This window comes from Aythya marila (genome assembly GCF_965140915.1).
Source record: "Aythya marila genome assembly, chromosome: 7".
NCBI classification, from domain to species: Eukaryota; Metazoa; Chordata; class Aves; order Anseriformes; family Anatidae; genus Aythya; species Aythya marila.
Window position 1 is genome coordinate 36110299 of NC_139048.1, and position 25487 is coordinate 36135785.

General features: G+C 37.8%; 1 protein-coding gene across 5 annotated transcripts in view; it reads left to right on the plus strand.

Moving 5' to 3' along the window:
• Positions 1–25487, plus strand: part of FAM13C (family with sequence similarity 13 member C) — a 124739-nt gene that overhangs the window by 24726 nt on the left and 74526 nt on the right. For 4 of the 5 annotated variants that reach the window (XM_082764539.1, XM_082764540.1, XM_082764541.1 and 1 more), the window contains exon 6: positions 9976–10022. In XM_082764539.1, coding sequence (XP_082620665.1) covers positions 9976–10022 — 47 coding nt within the window. Of the gene's footprint in view, positions 1–5264; positions 5381–9975; positions 10023–25487 lie in introns of those variants that run through there. The other variant, XM_082764543.1, reaches the window with a different exon arrangement.

Below are 25487 nucleotides of genomic sequence, written 5' to 3' on the forward strand. Positions count from 1 at the left end.
CAAATAGGCAAGAATTCATCAAATTTCAACCAAAAAAAGCACTACCATGTAAGCAAAAACATGAGAATTTGAAGGCATAGTTGTTGGGCATTCAAAGGGGAAACCTGTCTAGTAAAAGGTGCTAGAACTAGAGGTAGGAGCATTTTGGGGGATGAAGAAAGACAATATTGAAGAACCTTTATCCAATATATTTCCTGGCACTTAAGAGCTTATTTGAAAAAGCATTTCGAAGAAATAGGTTCTAAGGATCCAGGCTGAGTCCCACGAAGACTTGTCTAGTGGCACACTTGACAAACCCTCAGGTAAACAGTAATGGGTAGAGATGTAGTTAAGTAATGCCAATCTATGCAGAGAAAATATTTTCATTGTATTTTTTTATAGACTGAAAAGGAAGAAGGAAAACGTTGGTACAGCCTTTATCTATTTCTGAGTATTTTGTTTCCTGATTCATTAACTCCATTTGCTTTATGCCCAAGCTAATTTGGGTTGTCTCTGTTGTTCTGAATAAAAGCATAGGGGATCAGATGTGGGGTTCTGTGTTAACTCAGGCTGTGAGTCCAGAAGCAGTAGCACATCTGGAGTTTTCCCAAATGAAAATATTGTTCTGCCCGTTTCACCAGTTGATTGAAAGTGGACTGTTAATTTTGGGCAGATAGGTGTTTGTACAATAAATTCTGTTTGTGTAATACATTCTGTACAAAGACTGATTTTGACTCTTTGGGTCAGCCCATGAGATTTGTGTAATCTGAGAGAGATATTCCATGGTAATCCTTGGAAAACATTGTGAATTAACTATGTACGTAATAATTTCACTGGGGGAGCAGTGCTATTTTTCTTTCATTAGTCTGATGTTAACAGATTCTGTGAAGGACAGCCCAATGCTGTGCAAAGGTGCCTCAGCTAGCTCTACATTACACAATTGAAAAAGGTACAGAAGGCAGGGAAAGAATATGTTTGTGTTTTATGGATGTATGTTCTGAATATCTTAAGTGTTTTTAATTTGCTTTTAAGTTATGGAAAAAAAAAACACAGAGCAACTGGCTGCAGCAGGGAAGTAGTCAGGGAATCTCTTTCACATGCTTTTTTTGTATGTAGCATGGATAGTAGTTCAAAAGGGTGACTGCATTCTTAGCTGAACCTTTGACTAAAGGCTCTTAAGTGCCAGGACAAATATTGGATAAAGTGTCTTTAGTATTGCCTTTCTTACTGAAACCAGAATATTAAAAAAGAAGGGGGGAAAAAAAAAAAAAAAGGAAAGGTCTGTGGTGCTTACAGGAACTCTTTATCTTTTCCTTCTGGAGACTTAAAACCCGATCTGAAGCGTAATCCATAAAAATGCGTCAAGAGGATTTGTTCATAAGCGTACCGTGCATTGACATCAGCAAACTCTTATTCGGGCTGTCATGTTCCATATCTTGGAGCCTCATTCTAAATCTTCTGGCAGCATTCAAGTTCGGTGCTTTCCATTTTGATTGAATTAATTAGGGAAGTTTGGATGGATCCCCTGATTGTGAAGCTGTCAGAAATTTTTAAGAGGATGTTTGTAAAGGTTATTTTTACCCTAGTTAATAACAAGTAGGACATCTGACTGCATTTCTGTATTGTTTAAATGTGAAATACGCTGCCCATTTGGAAGCAAAGAACATGGTAAATGAGAGCTGTATTTATGTACTTATCTTGCCTTTAAGTTAATCTCCTGTTACTAGTCTTGAGCCTTGCACGTTGCTATAGAAACTGCCACAGCCTCCAACTGTGCTTCCGCCAAGACTTAATTGCGTTCTGAGTCTCATAGACTCTCTATTAACTGCAGCACTGGCAGACACAAACACATTGCAGGAGTTGAATTAATGGTTCAATATGATGTATGTGTCTTTTTAATACTATGTTTTCATATCCTTTTTCAATTTTTCCTTTACCAGCTGCTTAAGCTCCTCTCTAACGTGTAGTGATACCACAGGGATGGATTCTCTCTGTTCACTGTCACTATATTTGATGTTTTCCAGTCTTCAGCGCTATTCAAGTATCTGAAAGAGTCATTAGTCTTAAGGATTTTTTTCCTTAGAGGAGTCAGATTATTTATGAACTCTCTTAGCTTCACTGAAGTCTTTCTGAGACTTCTTCACCTCTGCCTTTGTGAAACAGACATGGAAGTGCATAGCTGCTATCTGGTAAGCTTGTGCTGGGTCAGTGCTCTTGACTGCGTGGTTTTTATGTGATTGGTGTGCGTCAAAGATAGGCGGCTTTTCAGCAAGGCCTCTTTTTAGGTCAGAAATGTCAGTTTATCAAAGTTGAAACTGAGTATGGCTGTGTGCAAGGTTCAATAAGACTTTACTTGGAATTATTTATTATGTCCTTGATGGAAATTCTCATCAAAACTAGAGAACATCTCTCGTTCAGCTAGTGCAACTAAATCTCAGAGGTCTGTTTCCCTGCTCGGTTCTCAGCATGTCAATGGTGGCCATGAAAACACACTGTTCTTACTGATGCTGTCCCACATTCAGTGGGAATGGCCTAGACTGTAGCTAGTTAACATCAATTTCCATAGGAAATGGATCTAAGTTCAGAACTTCATGATAAAAAAAGCAATCCCCACTGTTCTGATGCACAGAAAGAGGGGAGAAATGTATTACGACAGGAGGAAAAGAGAAAGTCAGGTATTTCCATTTCTGTGTTACTTTCTCAGCTCTGCTTTGCTTGTGCTTAGAGGATAAGACACAGCGAATAGGACACACTCTGTGCACTGTTGCTCTTATGGGCTGTTTCCATACCTGTGTTAATGCTGGCCCAGAAATTTCTTTCTATCCCGTTCTCATTAGAAGCATTAGAGGCAGCCCACAAACTGGTGAATGGACAAAGTCAGACTGAGGCTGGGAGCAGGACAAAGGGAAATTTTACCAGCCTTCACTGCAAAATGTTTGTGCACGTTAAGTCATGCTTTTAGATAATGAACATCTGAAGACAGCTTAAATATACCTCTTATAACATTTAAGCTTTTCAAATACCCTTTAAAATGTGACCCTTTGTGGTAGCATTTTTTATGTGCCTCACTTTTTTCCTTCTCATTTTTTTTTTATTTATTTTGAATATGTGCTGTGTTTATTGATGGGCCTTTATTAAAAAAGTCATGTAATTAAGGAGAGTAAACCAAGGTAGCCTTTCTGGTCTCATCCTTGCTGCTAGTATTTCTCTGTGAATTTGTGTGGAAAATTTTGTTCTTTTTTACTCTTACAACAAAGAAAATCAATTAGGAAAGGAAGAAATTGTGATAATATTGTCAGAATTAACCTGAAAGTGCGTAGACAGTTTTGCAGTGCTCCATTTTCACTTTTTTTTTTTCCTTCTTGTCCTTTTTCATTAGCTACCTATTTTGCACCTCTTGCTGTGTGCGACACAGTTCACTTCCTGTCATGGATCTTAAATCTCTTCCACAAAATGTCATCTTTCCTTTTTAGCTGCTCTGAGAGTTTGCATGTTACAGAGTGCTGCATTTCCCTGCCAGCTCTGGCTCAAGTTATGTTTCCTGGATTGCCCTACAGTATGTCGATGTATATTCTGAAAAGCTGTGTGTGATAGAGACCTTCCTCAAACCTTCTAAAAACACCTACTTTGGGATGGAATTCATTGGGATTTGAGTATAAAATAAGCATTATTTGTTGGCTCCTGACATTCTTGAGAAGCCAGATAGTTGCCACGTCTCCAAGTTGTCTGTCTGCTCGAGCTATTTTCCAGTCAGTGACAGCACCTTATTTACATAAAGCACTGCTTGCAGTGTTTTTATGGGTATTCAGAATAAAGGCCTTGCCTATGAGCTGAACAGCCGGATGTGTGTGTGCTTGGAGGGCTTTACATTGGTTAAATACAGTTGTTAGCAGTATTAGTAGAGAGCAAAGCCTCGTTACAAGTCTGGGATGTGCCAGGTTGTTCTACTGTACTGTAGAATGTATTGCAAAAGCCTTTTTCACAAGCCATCATTTCTTACGATTTCTGTAGAAAGGGTGGCACGAAACTTGACCATAATAAAAAGGATTTTGGATAAGCAGGGGAGCTGGTGAAATGGTGCATGCATGTCTCAGGAAACTATCTCCGTTGAAATAAGGAGATGCACAGAGAATGGAGAGGACAGGTAGGGACAGTCCATTTAGCAGGTATGCTCTTGGGTTCTGTATCTTTTTTTTTTTGGTTTGGTGACCTAAATACAACCATCCTCAAGTACCCACAGGGCAAGATGGAAGGTAACACAGCTAACATGTGTGTGTAGAGTGTAGGCTCTATAGGGCTGAACTTTAAAAATTATTGAAATAGAGACTTAGAAATTACTTTTAATATGATTTCCATCTCTTTATCCTCCCTCTTGTGTCCCCAGAATCAATCCCCAGTGAAATTTCTATTTTCTTTCTTAACCCTACTTACCCCAGTGGCCACTTAGCAGAAGAGTTTCACTTGTGTCAAGTAAACTGGTCATTTTGTATGTCCTTGTATGGCATGCCACGGAAATGAGCATGAACTCTATTAATATCTGTTCTTACGTAAACCTGATCCATTTTATTCAGTTCTTCAGCTAACGAAGCACTGTGGGAACAGGACAGTCAGAAGCTTGGGAATTACTCTACAAGGAAGAATCTCAATGTTTCTTGGCAAAAGCTGCCTTATGCTCTAGGCTTTCTTGGTAAGAGCCAACAGTAACAAGGTCTTATTCTGGACAGAAGTTTAAATAAATAGACACGGAGTATTTCTGTTTGTCTTTGAAAACTTACACACAGAAATCCCAAAGTTGATTTCAAAGAAGGCTTAATTTTTGTCTAATTACAGACAGATACTCAATTTGGAGGTAGGGGAGTGTTAGTCTAATGAAAGAAAAGAGGGGTCCCAAATAGGAACTTAGTCCCCCTTTTCCTTATTTATTTCCAAATGCTGGCAGAATGGGAATATTTTTTCCTCAATTCTTTGTCAGTTTCTTTAAAGTAAGAAGAAAAACTAAGAGGCATAAGGTGGCTGAGGTGACTTACTCAGCAAAACTGGCTTTCTAGCATCAGTTGCTATTAAATTTCTGTTAAAGTTTCAAAAGGAGCAGCTGAACTGTCATAAATGGTCATACAAAGACTGCCTCATTTGGGGATTGTTGGCAAAGGCTGTAGTGGAGGCATTAGATGCCATTAGGTTTATGCTGTCGTAACTTCTACAACGTCCTTTACAATTTTTCTTGCACTCTTACATTGCATGAGGAATAAATGAGAACTCGTGGCTAAAAGGTCACATGCAGGTGACCCTATACCCCCGTGCACCCATCTGTCTAGTACTGCCCTGGTGTGCACTGATGGAGGAAAAGAGGGAAGCTCTCTTCCCTAATGGCTTCTTAGCTGGACCAAACACTGACAGCTCTGTGAATATGGTATTAGCACGTTAGCTTCTGTCTGTTAAGCTGAAACCAAGGTATGTGCCATTTGATGCTGTTGCTTGACTCAGGAGATACTACGTGCAGAGGCCTTTTGGTTTCTCTAAGACTGGATCTGGCAGAATATTATTTCAGTGTAAAGATATCATCAGAAATATAAGAAAAAGATGAAAGATCCTGTTTATTCTTGGGTTGTTGGCTTTTGGTTTTTGTTATTCCATGGACCATAAGATAACAGCTAAGAAAAATTACAGAACACAATCTTGCATTCTATATACTGCTGCAAATATGGCAAGAACTAATGTGAGAGAGGGCAGGACTTTTTGTGTTAAATCTATCTGCTTCATGCATTATTCTTCTTCCTTCATGAAATCCTACCTTCAGCCCTCCCTGATATTCTTTTTTAATAAAAAGCTGAACTATGAATTTAAAACTTACAGGAAAAATGTGACCCGATGTATCTTTGCATCCCAGATGAAGCAGGAGCCTGTTTGTCTTGGCCTATGTTTTCTAATTGCCAGTTCACAATATGTTGTTACATTATCAGTAGAAATGTCATCAGGAAACCAAGGAATCACTAGTTAATGCACTGAGCAGCACAATTAGCCTTCAAATAAATCAGGATAGCTACTCAGTCTTTTATATTCAGCATGCATTGCAACAGTTGATGTGCAACAAAATTATCTGCTAAGACCTGCATAAAAATACAGCAATAAAAGAGATATCAATCTTCATAAACGCAGACCAAAACGGAAGGAAATTAGGACCATATGGGGAGCACCAGTGACAAAAATGAGCCATTTATTCCCAAGTCCAAAGATAAATTTATAACTCTCTGTATGAACTAGTTTTCCTGGATGCAAGCATAATGAAATAGAACCTGTATTTTGTTAAGTGCTCAGTATTGCACCTGGCCACCTGAAAGACATTTCTGAGGTTCTGGAAAAAGCCCGTAGGAATCTAAAAAAGGGCAAAAATGCACTCAGAAAATCTTGATAACAAAACAATTAAAAACCAATACATTTAAAGATAATTGAGAAAGTAGTTAGACAAAGAAATTGTCCCAATGCCCATTTCCTGGGAGTGTGCACTGCACAAGGAAATAGAAGGTCCTTATTCTAAGCACACCTGTGGTAAAATCCCTAATTATAATCATTCAGATCAAAGTTAATTAAAAGCACATCTTTAATATAGCAGTACGCTTTTCCCTACATACCTTCATCTGGGACCAACTCTCTTCTGCCCTCTCTGTTATTTAACTTAAATAGAAACAAGTAGCTGCAAATGTATTTCCCATTTTCTTTTATCTGCCGAACAGTACTGTGTGTTCCAAGAGCACACACGTGTGTGTGTGAGAGAGAGAGAGAGAACAAAATAGTGTCTCACTCACTAATGCTGTAGAAAGTTAAAAGAGTGACTGCAAATGCATGTGCTTCTTGGGAACTGCCTTTCCTATTGCTCTCTTTGGTTCCCACTGTCCACCACCAAACAGGTCAGCTCTTCTGGGAAGTGTCAACATCCCTGTTGATTGTTAGTCTCCTAAAATGACTTTCTGTGTAAAGTGCTGGTCTGGCATTCCACTCACAAACAGGTACCAGGTTCCCCAAGCTATGTGGGATGTGATCTGACTTACCCGGGACATAACTTAAGGAACTAGGATAGGGGAGGGAGATGTAAATGCAGCCATGCAGTTGAAGTCAAATGATCAAAGTGGTGTTTAAAATGCCCAGAAAGTTAAAACTGCATTTCTTATAAGAAAGAATTTTGATAGCATTGCTTACCTGCATGGAGAGCACTGATGGGCTCTCATGATATTTATGTAATTAACTGTGGCATTATGAAGGATAAGAGAGAACTTTTCTTGGATTTTTTTTTTCTTCTTTTTTCCCCCCAGAAGTAGCTCAAGAGTTTCTCGATGGTGGAAAAATTGGTGGACATTGCAAGGCCTTTGCTAGGTCTTGCAAAATATGGAGCATACTCCAATCCCAGCTTCTTTTCTGTATGTGATTTCCACTCCCAAGTACTGTGTGTTGTTTTTTGTTTTGTTTTGTTTTGTTTTTTCAATGGAATTTATTTCCAGAGCATTCCCATGTCTCTCTCCTATACAAGCCCATAGCAGATTATTGCTAACAGGCTTAATGTTTTGCCTAGCTAGAGGCTTCCCAAATCAGAGTTTCCCAATATGCAGTTCAAAAATAAACCAGCCCCCACACTATTGCGACTGCCCATGTTTCTGCTTCACAGAAATCAGATTAGTAATGAAATGCATCCTCTTTCTGCTCCTTGCCCCCAAAAAGTCAGTTACATTGTGCTAATAAGTACAATAGGACAAATCAGTCCTGAAGCTTATAGTTGAGGTATTAGCCAGAACTTTTGAAAAGAGACTAAAAGGGAAATGTTTGAACTCCTTCGTCTTCAAAATATTTGTCTAGCTTGCTTGCAGTGTGCCAAAATAATTGTGCCCCGTGAGGAGATGTGTCAGTTAGAATTTGAGGTAGGTAGTAAGCTGATTTCCAGGCCAGCTTGAACAATAACTGAACAGGACAAACATTTCCTCCCTGTGTGGCTTTCTGAGCACTACAACAAAGTGGCATTGCAGTGTTTCATATTGCAGGTCTGAAAGTTTGTGCAGAGCAGGAACAAGAACAGAGTAAGAAGGCAACATATATCTAAACAAAGGTTTTAATATGGATCAAACAGAACAACCAAAAAAAAGGGGGGGGGGGGAGGAGGAAGGGGGAATATGATAGCCACATTTAGCTATGTTCTTTATAAAATCTTTCTAGGAGTTTAGTGTGTTATCTTCCTGCTCATCAGTGTAGAGGAATGCTGAATTCACAAATATTTGCTACCACAGTGGATGATACCTGTTTTTACTGAGTAAGGTGTTTAGAGTTGAAAACAACTGTTTCTTTTAAATGAATAAACATTTTAAAATGTTAGTATGTGTTTTTACAAACATTTCAACTAACTAAAAATGGTAACATGCTATCAAATTATCAACTGAGATAAACTCAGGCTGTAGCAAATTCCTGTTCTGTTCTAATTTCAGAAAAACTAAATTTACCTATTCTGGCCTTGGAAAGAGAGAGAAAGTATGGCTAAAACTAAAATCTCAGCCCCTACTAATTTTTAATATCCTATCCAGAATTTCATTAATCCATTTTGAGATTAAAGTTAGAGACAACTGATTGTGGCAGTAAATACTTAATTGTCTTTCATTTCAAGACATATTTGTATTCATCTGTTTCTTTAAAAGCTTTATTTTTGTAAAATTATATTTTTCAAGCCAAGAATGAAAGTGAGAAGGCTTGGGTCTCCAAGCTGGTATTCTCACATAATAAACCATTTTACCTAAGTGTTGTTGAGCTCATCACCTTCCTTTTCACCTGAGCATTATTACTATTAGTAAGATAAATAAATGGAAATTGCGTAGTTTAGTGCTATGCATGAAATTCCTCTTGGCAGGCACTGACTGCTCTGTGTGCATGTGTGTATTTGTGTGTTAAAGAATTAGATCTTGCTTTATTTAACAAAACAGTCCAGTGCTTGCCAACCTACTTAGCAGGTGCTTAGCATATTTAAGTTCTTAAAGTTAAATATATGCATAAGCATTTTCCTTACTTGGAGCTTAAATCACAGGTTTTCCATGTTTATGATAATTATTGTAAAGTTGCTTAAAGGCTTGGCATAATAGAAGGTTACTTGGCACTTTTTATGCGTGACAAGCTCTTCCTGGGTAACTCTGATTAAGTACGTAATGGATATTTCATTACAGAATAACTACATGACAGAGGTAGTTATGATAACACTCATATGTGTACACAGCAAAATGCTGAATATTTGTAGTGTCCTGATTCCTGCACTGTGGAAGATAAAAAACACAAGGGATGAATAAAAAGTGAAAAGTGTAGCAGAGTAAAAAATATTTTTTCCAGTTTCCTACTACATCATGAACTGTTGAGTCCAGATAACACGAGATCTGATTGAAAACTCTATTTTCTCTTCTCTTAAAATAAATGAAAATGATACTGCTGAGATTTTTTTTTTTTTTTTTTTCAGCAGAACCCTAGTTCTGTCTTAAATGTAAAAAGCACCAGGTAGTTTGGGGAGAATTTTTGTAGTTTGGCAACATTGATGTTTCCCGTATTCCCATAGATGCTTCCCATTATTGAACTAATAATTCTTACTGTTTCAAATTTATATCTTCTGTTTGCCACAGTGTTTATCAATTATAGGGTTATCATAGCTTTTAAATCATGTAAAATTACAGATTCCTTGAACAAAAGGGATTCAATATACGTAATGCATTAGATTAGTGTGAAAAGCAGCAGAGCCAAGACTTCTGGGAGCAGAGATGACTGCACACAGGCTACAGCAATGTCAGAAAATTTGGGCTTGGACAAAGTATTCTTTTGAATCTAAGGTAAGGTGTCCTTACTGGTTTGGATTTATTACCACTGAAAAATGAAAACAGGAAAACACACACACACACACACACGAACGGTGCAACGGAACATTGGATCAAACTTGTCTTGAACTGAAACCCAATCTTGTACATTTTGTTTCTTTCCTTGGTGCAGACGAACAATACAGAAGATGAGGAGAGAGACAGATCTGCATTATTAAGGTAGGAAGAAAGCACCTGTTATTTAATGGCTCTGTGGAAACTTTTGATATCTCATTACCAATCCATATAATATACATCTATAATGTAATGACAGTTGGTTTATTGGAGCAGTAACCTCCCCCCAAAATGAAAATTCTCAAATCTTAATGGTAATGTATATGAACTACACACAGATAGCCTAGCAGGCTAAAGTCACTTGCTGACGCCAGACGTGTATTCTAGATTCTTGGGTGCTTTGACTTTATTTCTTTAATTATTTGGTATTTCTGCTTGTACATGGGTATATCTCTGTATGAGCCTGTATCACGGGTCACATGTTGGGATTTCCTAAAGTGCAAGGATGAACTGCCTGGTTTCACAAAGTGTTTCAGGGCTTTTCACTGGTGTGGTATTGCATCAAGAGGCTGAGATGTGTTCAGAATAAATATATAAATAACTGTGTACACTTACCCCTGGGAAGGGGAGGATGTTGGCAGTGAAATCAGCATCTTGATAGCTTACTTTTGGAGCAGAGTGTGGTGGCCAATGACTATACCATATGCAGATGGTTAAATTTGGTGGAGAGAGGAAAACTGATGCATAAACAAAGCTGAAATCCTTTGCTGCATTTGTCAGAAGGATTTGGCTTTTACTAGACTTAAGTTTATGTAAGCAAGCAGTATTTTGTTATGCCCCAAGACTAGATTTTCTTGCATCATTTCTCCAGCATATGACTTGGGGGCTGTCTGACCACAGGACCATAGCTTAGCCAAAAAATTTCTTAAGGGAATATTTTTTACCCATAAGGCTTAAAAATATAGTAATGCCTTCACACCCTTTTATGCATTTTGCAATAGCTATACTTGGACTGAGCCAACAATCACTGGAAAATGATGGTACATCTTTCAGATTTTGTGGGTTTTGTTCTGAGATTCCACTGAAACACTGCAGTGGATGCCAAGTTAATTGTGCTCTGCAGTGAAAAAGAAGAGGTAAAGTTGTTATAGCTCAGAGCAACTTCAAGTATTTCCCAGATATTTTGGAACGCCAGACACTGCTACTTAATCCCACTTAAAATTCTGCTTGCTTTGCCAGAAATGCAGAACATTAATAAACCGCATTAGTTAGGAAATAGCTTTCTGAGTGAAGTAGGGAAGATAATTCAAGGTTTTAGACAAAGCTATTGAAGCAGAGACAAGCTGGCATTTCCCAAAAGCTAATCAAATACTCATAGAGCAATAAGAGACTGTAATATATCATCTGGGAGACAAAAGTCATGGGAGAAGATTTCAAAGGCTACTATCTCTATTTGCCAGCAGGTAGTACCTCCTGGTGTTGAGCCTTTAACATTGTAGGAATTGCCAAACACTGCTTGAAGTAATCATCTGTTCTGTGAGAGGGTACCTTCTAAATCATACTGATTGTGTAGGCCTGGTGGAGGACTTGCATATAGACCTAACTCATATCTGAATCTGAAATACAGGATTTGGTTCAGTAGATAATAACAATTCTGGACATTTTTTCTATGTTTTTGGATCATAATGGAACAACTGGCAATTGTTTGTTTTCTGATTGTACTGAGTATAACTCCTTAGTGTCTTACACAATCATTTGTAAGTGATGATTTGATGTTCATCTACCTTACAAAACAGATGAATTTCAGTATTTGCAATGAGTATGTGTGTGTATTTGTATATATATAAGTATGTATAGATATATGTATGTGTGTTCCACTGTTTACATAATAAAGGTAACAAATATATATGTTCCATTGTTTATTAAATACATACATGTATGAATGTATTTTATAAACAGCAGAACATAATACTAAGAAGACTGGAAATGCTCAGCTTCAACTCTACTGGAATTAGGACTTTCTTCTCAGGAATTTCAGTTCAAGTCTGGGGAAGGAGGGGAATTTAAAGCCAGATTTTCTATCTTGAGTTTGTGTCATAAGTTTTGGTTTAAAAAAAAAAAAAAACAACAAAAACAACAAAACTCTTTAAAAATATTTTACTGAATACATTTGACATGATTTTTTTTCTTGCTAAATGAAACTTCTGCAGCAAATTCAAACCTGGTTTGTGTTTCTTTGGGACAGATGGATTCACCCATCTTATTGAACCCAGTATTCACTGGTGTTCATTATTCTACAGCCAAGATCTGGTGAAGATTGGCAACAACTAATTTTTTTCATAGAATCAACTTTGAATATGCCTGTCTCAGAATCAGTGCAGTTATTTTTTAATAAGCATCAGCAAGTGGGCCAATTGCTGTTACGAACTTCCTCAATTTTTTGTTTTTGTTCAAACAAAATTAAGAGAATGTAGTTGAATAATCACTTTGCAGACCCTCAAGCCAGTAAAGGGTACCACTTACAAAGCTATAAACCCAACTGTTTGTTACTGCAACTCTGCTGGAGTGAAAATGCATAGCGATTTGTTTCTGGTAAAATGGGATGGACTACCCATAACAGGTCATTTCAGATAGCTTGGCAGATTCTTGTCTAAACAGAGAATGAAGCACCTGAATGAAATGACTTCACTTCTGGCAAACAGGGGCACTACCTGTACTGGGCAACATTGTTGGTTTAAAAAAATTATCTATCACCATCAAAAGGTCACAAATCTGTCAGTCTGCCACCCAAAAAATGTGTACTGCACAAAGATTCATGAAGTAAATATGTAGGAGAGAGCCATAGCCTCAGTGTGTTGTGATGGGAATAGGTACTGTAATTAAGAAACCTGCTCTATCTACTGTAAAGCTTACTGATTCAGCATCAAAGTGCTGGTATTCTGTTAGCAAAAAATCACCTTTCTGTTTAGTCTAAGCACAATTAAGTGCTGCCCTGTTTCTCAGTATATACATCAGTAGAGGAAAGTGTTATCAAGAGTAAGTGACTGGGAAAGGACAGTAAATCTACTTCAGCTTGCAAAAGTCATGTCTAGCTCTGAACTTAGTGAGATTAAATACCACACACCTGCCTTCACATCACTGACATTAAATACGGTAGTTGTTGTTTAATTCATCTATATGGTAGAACTAGTTTCTTTGGCAATTCAGGCATTCTCAGATAAAACAGGGTAGTGGTTCCCTTTTTCAGTTACTGCATTTTTGTATCATATTCTAGAATGAAAACTTTTCCTGATTACTTAACTTTGATCAAATTTCTTTTATAATGGAAAAGCGAGGATGACTCTCACTTTTGGTTAGCAAGCTACAGACTTTCATTTACTTTACTCTGATGCTATTTTAATTTTCTGTAACCAGAGGTGTCTCTCATTTAGCCGGTTTACTATGATGCCCTTTTAAAGCAATTCAGTAGGCTATCACAAAATAGCTATTGACTGATTTTCTGTTTTGTTTCAGAGTGGCTTAACTTGATGCATATACAAATCTGTCAGCTTAGGAACCTGATGTACAAAAACATGTTTGACAGATACCTATCAGTATGCTTAGCCTGGCAATTTTAATCCCTTTAAATTACATTTGTTATTAAGGGCAAATAAAGTGTCTTTCTTGGGGACAGACATTAGCATATATGGGATTCTAGAAACACTGTGGGGTATTTGTCTTTTGTGAATAATTGATTTTGGCAGATGCATTCTGTTGGGCTTTTTTTGTTGTTACTTATTTTCATGTAAAAGCTAATTGTTAAATATAATTAGATTTACCAACTGTACTGGGTGAATTCAGATAGCTTCAGGAACACCCCAGAGCACCACACTATAACCAGGGTAGTGTCACTCGTCTGACTGTACATGATGCTAAATACTGTTGAATCTAGTAGGCACAAATACTATCATGGGTCTGTTATTGATATGGGAGACTGATGTTTTGTCCTGCCCAGCTCCATTATATGTCTCCCAGTATATATAATTCCAATGACCTTTTTGAAAAAGATGTGCAAAGTAGCCAGAGGGCTTAGAGTATAAAATTTTAGCTATGTAAAACCAATGTAGTCTCACCTATCAAGATAGCTTTGTCAAAAATGATATAAAACTAGCAAGTCCACAAAAAAAAGGTTTGAAATGGATGAAAGTATGTTTTGAAGGAGAGGATCATAAGGCTGATGTTTTACTTCCCTCCTTTTCTCTTCTAACATGCTCTTCATAAAATATGCAAATGAAATGGCAATTAAACTGAAGATCAAGGATGGCAAAATTGATGAGCAAAGGTTCACAAAGTCAGGCTCGTCAAGAGAAGGCTAGTCCAGCGATTTTGGGCATTGTATGTAGGTACTTAGGGAAAGATCCAGACTAAATGGGTGCAGGTACATCTTCTATTCATAGATGTGGAAGGATCATCATGAATGTTTGTAGCTAATGTGATCTGCTTTCCAGAACCAGCTCAGCTCTGCTGTATCTGTCCATGTGTGTGCATGCACTCTTGAGTCCTATACGTTGATATGGAGTATGCAGCAGGGAATATTTCAAGTGGGTTTGATGAGAATGAAGCCATAAATTATGTAACTGAAACTCTTTGTAAGTAGGTATTGTGCCAAACATTGAGATTTCATTTTTAACTTTCACTTTGGGAGGGGAGGAGGAAGAAATTTTAGAGTATTTTCCAAATGAAAGTCAATAGTTTTCATCCAGTCACTAGTAAAATTAAATCCAATGACAACTGACATGTGCAAAATCCTTGGGAAGTGCTGTTGGCAGTCATTATAAATTGTAGTTCAGTGGGTTCCCTTTCAGCTTTGGGGGTTTGACAGTAGATCTCTACAGAAGCTTTAAGTTACTGTATTTCAATCTGCAAGTATAATTATTCAAATTTCCCTAATTTCCCCTTAAAAGCAGTCATTAAAATTTGCTGACATTTCACCCTTTCTTCAGAGAGCATGGCAGACTGAGGAAGCAGCAGTTTTCCAGAATTTATGCCAAAGCAAAGTTTACCTTACTTGCTGTCAAGTAGCTTATTTTTCACGCAGCTGTAAAGCAGGTGTCTGTATCTCAGTATAACTACTGCTCCAGTAAATTGAATGAGGCAAGTACTAATATCCTTGAAGGCTGAAACAACTTTGAGGATCATGAGTCATATCAGCTGTGTGGGTGGAGCTGAAGAACTGGAATTACACGAACTGTTTCCTTATTGATTTCTTATGAAAATACAGTTTATTTAAATTAAGAGCTTTGGGCAGTGTACGTAAAAGGAGAAGGCTGTCCAATTTGCAGTAGGTACAGTGCTGAGCTACAAAATCCAGAGTTTGTCCCAACTCTGAGATTGGGTTTGCTTTACTTCCGACTTTCACAGTCTGTCTCTCATATTAAATTGCAGCGTCTCAATGCTGGCACCTTTCTTTGCTACTCTGGAATAACAAGGCTGCATTTCTGGATCCAGTTAGTGACGTTATCTTGACTGGGAACTGAATGTGATCACCTTGGGCTTTAACTGACAGTGATAAACCACACAGGGAACCATTTTGCAACAGGGCTTTTTCCTAACTTGAGGTAGTTAGTAACCGTCTCTCATTTAAGCCTTACCTAAAGTAGTGTAGCTAATTGTATTTCTATTCTGAAATGTTTTATGATGGCATATAACTTGATAAGCCAAAGTTGCATTTGCTCTTAGCTCTTCATAATTCGAGACAAAATTCTTCTCCAGAGAAACTATACGGCAGTTATTTCAATGAGAGGAAAAATGCTGGAGAACTGAGTCAAGAAACACGTTCCCAAGTCAGAGCCCTTGTTAAGAACTACAGATTTCAAACATATGTTAATTATACTTTAAATTACAGATCTATGTTCTGTCTGCAACTTCAAATACTGTGAAGACTTTTTTTCTTCTAAATTTTTCTCTTTTCAACTATTGCTGCATCAAACAAAATCTGCCCGTGTTTTGAGAATTGCCAGCTAATTGGGCTTCCTAATTATCATAGTGTGTCGGTGCTTTATAAAGCATGCTGCTGTTGTGTGCTGAAGTGATAGTGTAATTCAATCATACACAAAATATATAAATAGCCATCTCTTTTTGCACGTACAGTAGATATATGCTGTTTGTGGGCGAGCTCTTGGCTGCAGGGACAGAGATGTTGTGGTGTTAATGGGCAGCACAGAGGCATGGGGAGCAGAGCGGTGCAGGCTGGGCTCCTTGCTGTTAGTGCACCCCTGCCTGCCAGTGTAAGCAGCTGTGGTAATGCAGCCTCATCCTGGGCTCTCCTTCTGGAGCAGTTCCTTAGCTTTAGAGGCAGTTAACGAGTAAATCTTTCTTCACAGGAAGAAAGAATCTTCCTTCACAGGAAGGGTATGAAAGAAAGCGTCTCAGAGCTGATTTTACTTGCTGCTGAAATGCAGAGCAGAACTCTGTAACTAATTGAATTTATCTTAGCTTCCTACCCTAGCTTCAATATCTTCTGGGTTTTTTAGTACTCAGACTTCATGGGAAAGGTGGTATGCAAAGATGTTTTCATAAAATGACATTGTCAGTGTGGAATATTTTAGGCTTTTGTTTTTATTCTTATGGTCAAATACGTTTTGCACTTTGGGATCTGTTCATTTTGAGAAATATTGAAGATCTCTATTGTCTGTTGACTTTGTTACTGTTCTACAGATATACCTTTGACAAGAGCTGAGCCTGGAAAATGTAGCAGATTATGAATTTTATGAACACCTTTCTCTGAAATGGCACTTAGGATGTGTGGTTTTCTTCTGGTGTGACATTAATGCTGTTTATGGCACAGCAGGACTGTCAAGAGAATTTGAAAATTAGAGGATATGATTCATCATAAAAACAGTGGTAATGTTATTTTCCATGACTACTGTCCCATGATGTAAATCTGGATCAGATCTTGTTTTATTATTGAGACAGAATTTTGGCACGTTGGGAAAGTATTTCCCTGATATTTCTTGAAGCTTTCTTTGATACCACAGGCTATCGAGCTGTATAATTGTACTTAATTGTTTCAGAATAATGTAGTAGCTGAGAGTAATGGCAAAAAAGGTGGAAAAAAAACACAAACCTCTTAGCACAAGAGAGCAGAAATTCTAGTCAATTATTGTAACACCCTGTAAAACGTTTCCAGAGAGGATGGAAGTGGCCTGAAAAGACGTTCCTGCTCATTTCAGATTGCCAAAGAGGAGATCATCAGGCCCACTAATTAATTGTCAAGTTTAATGAAGCATTCTGAACCTTGAGTTTGAAGGCACTTATAAACCACTAGCAGTATGCAAAGCCTCTGATTTTCCCTTATTTCATAATAGTTATGAATTTGTTCTAATATTTCAGCATCCCTGCATTCCCAGCATGTGGGGTTGAAATGCTCTGTTTTGCTTTGGTTTACCTCCAAGCTGAAGACTCAATTATGGTTAACTTCAGTGAATTAATTAAAGTAAGTTTTGGCTCTTTATGTAATAGTGAAATTTTGGTTGCTAACAAAAATATTATTTATTGTTGGTTTTCACTACACATTCCTCTGAACGCTTGCAATAAAATATTTCGGGGGTGAGGGGGTTAATGTCACTACTGGGGATGATGCTGCAGAGACTCTTTCAAAGTAATGGGGCATCCTTTTTCGATTACCACTTAAAGGACTTGAAAGCAATGTTCTTATTCTGCAAAGAAGGCTGAAAGAATTTTCTTATTAAGTAAATGTCCCAATACCCTCTTGTCATGTGCCACAGGCTTTTACCTTAAAGGAATAAGGGAAAGCATTGGTAAAATCCAAACTCCTAGCATGAAGAAAAGGGACCTGTTTCAATACGTGTGGTGTACAGTGCATGATCTGTGCTTTAAAAACCTCTGTGCAAATGTCACAATTGAGGGGAACAGAAAAAGGCTTGTGCTGTGATATGCACTTAAAACATTTTTTTTTTTTTCTGTTGAGGAAAAAAAAGAAAGTACTGCTGTGCATATCACACATCTGACACTTGCAGTCAGCGTCCTGCAGCAGCAGGTCTAGCAGGCAGCCGTCCTCAGCTAATGATGCTTTTTCCTCTCCCCTTCTGCCTTCTATTATTTGAGCGCTGCTTCTGTGATTGTGCTTTAGATTTTTAAATATGTATCTGTCTTCTTCTGATGTGTCTCACTGTTCCTTCTCAAAACACAAACTTAGTTTCACTGCCTTGTAGTTAATTCTTAGCTCTCCAAGAGGTTGCCTTATTCATGGGGGACTGTTCTGTACCCTTCGTTTCACTGCAGAATGCTTTATTTTCAGATCACTCTGGGTCATCCTCTTACCATGTTTCACAAGAGTTTTTAATCCAAAAAGATTTCTTGATAAAAACTTTTAGGAAGACCCATATCCCTCTGCAGAGTGTTCCTTCCTGATAATACAGGATGTTTTGGTGACACTTCATTGAGTGTAGAATGAAAAAGCTTCTAGCCAGCTCTCTGATAGTGGATAAGTGTTTTGCGAGTATTACAGCTGACAGCTGATGTTCTGGGTGGCTGTGAATTCATTCTTGTTTATGGCCAACGTCAGAAATTCATTAGTAACTGTGTAACTGGATACTGTTCAACATCTGAGTCATAATGTGTTACTCTGATTAGAGTTTGTTGTTAGATAAATTTACACTGCCATAGACCTTCAGATAGCTTTCTCAATATGAAGCTACTGGCAACTGGAATAAAGATTTGGTTTTATTTTTGAAAGGCAATTTTGTGCACTGCTTGGATTCTGTCATGAAGGGACATGTTTGTAATTATTTCCCTTTTCTTAAGCCACATTGCTACTAGGAAAGGAAAGCCCCATCCTGGTTTGTAGGAGTCTTTTAAAGGAAAACTCTTTTGCTGAGGAGAGAAAGCAGAATGAAATGTTTTTCCTAGTTTTTGATGCAATGATTGCTACCGTTTTATGGAAGGAATGGAAACTCTGGAAGTTTCATTTTTCTGTTAGTCCAGCTGTGGCTAACGAAGACATGGGATACGTGGATGGTGCCTCCAGGCCCCTGCTGGGGTTCTCTGGTAGGTAGCACTGTGGCAGTCAGCACCAAAAGCCAACAGTGCTTAGGGACATGGCTCTGGAATTTCAAAAACTCTCTCTAATGTCTGGGCATGACTGGAGCTAGGGTTTGGTTTAACCCCTAGCAGTGTTTTAGAGTCTGTAGGGCTCTGCTTCTCCCACTGCGCACAGGCAGTGGCACTGCCCAGGCAGAATAACTGGGAGCATGCTGTTGGCTTTATAAAGTCCCTTTGCAAACTGAGGCAGAGTTTTGACTTTAAAGAAACACATATATTGGCTATTTTGTTCTTATGCTTTGAAAGATAACCGCATATTGCATCTATTTATCAAACTATGCACAACACCGTGATCTTGAACACTACTGTCATCCTTTTTATTTTTATTTTTTCCCAAACATGATATACTGATTTAGTAGAAGGTTGCTAAATATGTATTACAATCACTGTACTATACAGTGGGCAGTATGCAAGCTGTTGTTACATTGGGCTTGGCCAGGTATGTGTTTGAATATGTAGGTCAATCTGCAGTTTAACAGTTAAGGTTGCCATTTTTTCAGTGACTGCTGAATTAGTTTCTCGGATACCGATTTTTATTTATTTATTTATTCATTTAATGAAACTGATTTCTTTGCCACCTAGTTTTCCAAAGAATTTTCCATTTCCCTTCAGGGCTTTCCAAAGGTCTGGCATTTTTACATCAAATATGTTACATCCAACGTTTTTCCAAATAATAATGGGGATATAGTGAATTTAGTGAACCTTCCTAAAAACAAAGTCTCTGAACCTGCTATGGTTTCATTGTAATATGTTGAAATGGATATGTCAGCAGCAGCATTTTTCATCCTAGATTTCAAGTTCAGTACTTTTCCATATAAATAACATATTCCTGAGTTAATGGAAAATTCATGCTGAGCTACTTCATATTGGCTAGCTTTGCGTGTCACCTCCGATGTTTCTGTTGGCTGGCAAAAAGGGCTGGTATTTTCTATTTATCAGGTCTTTTGACTCTTTCTCTGCAGCGAACTAAATCTAATAGCCTGCAGGTGGAACACTTCAAATATAAAAGGAAAAGATGGCTGATTACATGGAATGCCAGCAAGCTTCCAATCACACTGCTGAAATGTTGTTTCTAAATCAACTCTGAGATTTAACTTGTTTGACTTGTTTGATGATTTTGAAAAATAATTTTATAAATCCGAGAAGGCTGATGTCTGGATCGTTTACTCCTTTAATGTGAGCACAAATGAACAAATATGTTAGAGCTGTCGAGGTAAAAATATCTATGAAACAAACAAAAAAAAATATGGTGCAACCTTGTTAGGTTTTAGTTTCAGCATGAAAAAAGCTGTCTTTCAGAGAAAGCTCTGAGAAGTCTGCTGCTTACATTTTTTAACTTGCTTGCTCTAGAGCCTGTACAAAACTGTTAACAGGAAGGACTATATGCTGACTGAAATTCAGATTGTAGTTGGATTTTTGCTGTCTTATGACTATGTATCCTTACCAAAACAAAAAATCTAAGAAGAAGTTTTAGCTAAGCTCTTGCAATTGTCGGCTTTCATCCTTTACCATTGGCAGTTTAAAAACATAATGTGGTGTCACAGATACAGTATGTCATTAAAACTGCATGCTGCAGCTGTTTTCTCATGGAAAATATCTTTCCACTAAAATCCTTGATGCATTTTTTTTTTTCATTGCCCCCCCCTCTTCAAAATAGGAAATCAACAACTCCTTCACCATCTGCTCTTAAGAGAAGCAAATTGACAGAAGTTTTCAGCAGGGTAGTTAGAACCCCCTTCTTCTCCCCAGTTCTGTTCTTAACTTTGTATATTTTAGGTTTTCTTAATTCTGTGGTGCAGAAAATTTAGTGGTTTTTTTTTTTTTTTTTTTTTTTTTTTTTCCAAAACCACAATTCTGTATGAAAAAGCACTTCCATATCCTCATCTGTTCAAACAACTGTATCCCTTTGTAGTCTGTAGAATCCTGTGGGAATATTTTGTATCATGGTTTCTTGCTTTTCTTTTGTTTTGTTTTAAGAGATTTGTTCAGAAGATCTGGGATTGCCCTGCAAGATGGTAACAGGATTTTGAACAAGCTGTACATAATTAAAATTGGAAAATTTTCTAGAATGTTGTGGGGTTTTTTTGTTTTTTTTTTGTTTTTTTTTGAGAATATTTTAAGCCTGGTCACATCTGAGCACCAAGAAAGACCTTACAAGAGTTTATGAGACTTGTAAAAGTGTAATATAGTTATGCTGGGAAAGCAGATGGTGAAAGTACAGTGTGGGTGGACTCCTGGATAATATCCATATAAAGCCTACAGTCTCAGGTGTCACGAAACCCTAGGGAAAATACAGTGTCATTTTGCAATGAAGCTGACATATTGTTGGGCAGCCAAGTAGGGAGTAAATTTACACCTTGCTCCTGCCAAAGCTGTGGTGCAGTCAGGGTAGGACTGCAGGAGCCAGAAGTACAGCAAGCACACAGACTGTCCGAGCTCCGGGATGGGAGGCGACACCCTTATCCCTTATATTTTGATGTGTCAGACAGCTTGTTTAGTCTGCCTTCAGTGGAGCTGAAAGGTGTGAGGCAGGTTAATGAAAATATTATGAAGTGGTCACCAGGAAAATACAAGAATCTTACAAACGTTACATCAACATCCCACTTCATTCTCTGTCTCTGAAAGAACTTCATCTATTTCATTCTGAATGCATTTGCTCTGTCTGATGCCAAAAAGAGGTTCATTTTTAAATACACCTGTAAAGCAGCAAAGTATTTAATTTATTATATAGTTACGAGTGCATCAGTGGTTTGATTTAATTTGGGATTTTTGTTTGAAACATTTCTATATGTCTGCTTGTCTACTGCAGTCTGGTAGCTGAAGCTGCTTTATAATGTATGCAAAAGAACAGCTCTGGGTACGTTAATTCAGGTTAGCTGAACTAACATCAGTTTAGTTTAGAGCTCCATGTAGATTATAAAAATCAAATTAGGAGCTTAAATACTGAGAGAATGGAGCCCATGCTGAGCTTTGGGCTCTCTCTGGCTAAGTAAGAAATGCCTGTAGTTGAGCTAGCTGGTTTAAAATTAACATGACTGTATCTACGTGCTCTGTTATGGTTGTAGCAGTGACCACTGGAGAACTGGTTGCAAGTTCCCAGGAAAATTATGCTAGGAATACTTGAAAATAACCAGGATATGAATCTGTACATTTTGTTCTTGTACTGTCTCGTATAAATTGACTTTTTGTGACAGGCTACAAGTATTTTCATATCAATTGAGTGACAAGCCAAACATGTGCTAGTAATGTATTTTTTACTCTGGTTCACAAAGCTGCTATTTGAAAGCAGCACCCTGACAACGCTTGAGATGGAACAAAGTTTCTTTTGGAGAAACTTTATGACTTGTTAATGACTTCTAGGTGGTTTATTTTATCAGCAGGAATCTCTTCCAGTTCAATTTGAAATTGGCAAAATGACTATTTGCTCCTTTATTACCTGCCCATCAGGCTGAGATACTCATGCTAGAAATATTTCTAGCTATGCAGTTCGCATATCAGCATCCATATAAATCAATTTTTGTGAGAAGGTTGACAATTTTACTTAATTACACTGTTTTAGGAAATCACATTTGGTGGCTTCTGCTTCTTCTATCATCTAGAATGCTACTGGAACACCTCTCACATCCTGCTCACGCTACCTAGTTAGCACAGGCAACTAAGTTGGCTGCTAACTTCCACTTAGGGCTCTTTCTTACTCCCTGCTTCAAAGAATAATGTTCATGCTGAATTTTGATTGCTTTTGAGGAGATGGCTTTTATGTTATTCAATAACCAGGTAATTCAAAATTCAACTAAAACTTTCATTTTGACTGTTGGAGATCTCTGAACTCCTTCTAGTCTCCCTTTCATAATGTGACAGAGTATAAGGATAGGTTTATCCACCTGTGTCTGTTTGGGGCTTCTTATTTTGTGTGTTTTGTTGTGATATTGTTAAATCTTGGTAGGCAGGACAAAAAGCTTTGGCAGATAGACTTTCAGATGTTCCTGCTGACAAGGTTTCATCAACAGGTGAAGCAGTTCCATTGTCATTTTTGCAGAATTTGAGAAATTGCGTTTCTGAAGGTGATCAGTTCTGGCATTTGTTACACTGTTGTTCCTTACAGTAATTCTCAGTACTTGGACACACATATCTGTACCTTCAATGTATTGCCAGCTTTTTCTTCTTATGTGAAGTTGGAAGTAGTATTTTAGCTTTCAGTCAGGCCTTATATACTTGTTTACTCAAGCCATATTTTATTGTAAAATATTCTCTAGTGCTGTTAACATTACAAATTCCATTAAGACTAGCTGCAAGTTCTCACCTCAGGCACTGTTTAACCCCTCAAGAGATCAGGTTATCAATTTACTCTGAAAGAATGATATTGACAGCCAGAAGCTGCTGTAACCTTCTCTTGTTTTCACCCTTATCTTCAGATAGTACAGAAAATGGTGCAGAAAGAGCCCCTTGGGTGGGTAATTTTCCTGTTGAAACACATGCATAAGTGCCATTAATACTAATGGACCACATAAGTAGATATTAAAGGGCAAACCATGCATATATTTTACTACCAGTGTCTTACTCTGCCTGATCATTGCTTATCAGGGAAGATAAAGGTAATGGTGGGGGAGAAAGGATGGTTTACTTCTTCTGCTGTTTGTAATTTAAACCAGTCGGACAGTGCAAGAAATAAACATTTTAGGGACAAGGCTTTGAGGGAATGTGTTTCCTAGCTCCCAGGGACTGTGATTAATCTCAATTTTGTGTGAGTTTCTGCTGGGAGATAGTCATTGGTGTGAGAAACATAAAGGACAAAAGGAAAAAATTCTGCATACACCTTTTTTTTTTTTTTTTTAGGCAATTTCCTATCCAGATTGGGGTAATATTTTGTCTAGTTTTCTCAAAAACTAAAGATAATGTCATCATGTCATTGTTCTCCACCAACTTTCTGAGCCGTTCCAAGCCCAAGGTGTTTGTAACCTGAAAGTTTCTAATGTGATATTTAAAAGCCAAGGTAATAAAACAGGTTCACATTACAAAAATAGACATATTATTACAGTTGGGTAAGGATTTCTAATGCAGTTTTCTCCAGCCATGCTGCTCACAGCTGTAGGCCATTAGGTCATATTTGATTCCAAAAGATGCCACACATTATCTCCCAGAGTCACTAAATTAATGAAAATCATCGCAGCATCTGGCCACCCACTCAGAAAATAAGTTCCTTTCACTAAGACAGGCTGATGAGTGGTGAAGATTTACCAGTATTCTCTGAATTTCTGCCAGTGCAATTTCGAGATACTTTTAGTATTTGCTCTCAGTTATTGTACTTCTGTCTTCCTTTGATAGGAAATATAGATGCAGTCTTAATTTGGTCTATGGATTTCCCAAGACAAGCAATGAAAATTATATCCTAGCTTGCAAAGAAAGAACAGGAGGCTGATGCCTGTGAGGGTTGTCAACATTTTCAGATGAACCTGCAAAAAGGGATCCGCTACTAATCTATAGTTAGTTACGGGCTGCTGTGCAGAAGTACCGAGATACCAGGGCTGTGCTGAGTAGAGTACAAGAACAGCTGCCACTGCCCTGTTACCCCAGCCATCCACCCAGCTGGGCTAAGTGCTTGCATGCATGTTGCCTTCCTGAGCCAGCACCCTTGAAATAGACCTGTTTGGGCCCTGATGTCTACTTGTCAGTAAAAGTTGAATTCTGAGTGTAGTTGATGCAATGAATGTTTTGCAAAATTGAAAGAGAGTTGGGGGGAGGGGAGGTAAAAATAACTGCAGAAGAGCAGCCACAAAAAAGAGAACCAAGTTACACAGTAAGTTCATCTAATGCTCAGATATAAAGAAGGCTGAGTGCTTTAGTGAGCTTTGGACTGCTGTTTGAGGGAGGGTAACATACAGCCTATGTTACATATAGGGAGGGTAACTCTCCAATGGTAAGTAATACATAACGGAAGAACTTTACCCATTTTCCTAAAGTATTGTTAAACAGTTGGCAGAAATGTAAAAAAAAAGTAAAAGGACTCTCAAAAGAAACAAGCACAAAAAGGTAACTTTGTGTACTTCCCAGAAAAGGAGAAATCAGAATGCTTTAAAATAGTGTGGTGTATTTCAGTGTTTTGTGTGGAATGTGATAAGCAGATTACTAATTTACTGCAGTAAGCTAAAATAAATTATCAACAGCACTTAAAAAAATAAATAAACCCCACCAAATTAACAAACTTGAATTCTGTAATACCTAGAATTGCCAAAAAAAAAATAAATTGTTACCATATTTTTGCATCAGTCAGTTTCAAGTGTACATAAACTAGAAATACAGTGATAAGCATGTTCAGTAGCAACCTGCTGGTTTTGGCAATGATGTGCCTCAGCACTGGGTACCAGAAAGAATTCTTTAATTTATTTGGCAATATCATTAGTTCATCTTCCAACTGTGGGTAACAAGCTGGACACCAGCTGGTACCATCAATATATATATATTTTCATATTTCCTAACGAGAATTTTTGTTTTTGATTGCTGGTATATGAGGGCTTTCAGGAAGCAAGTCAG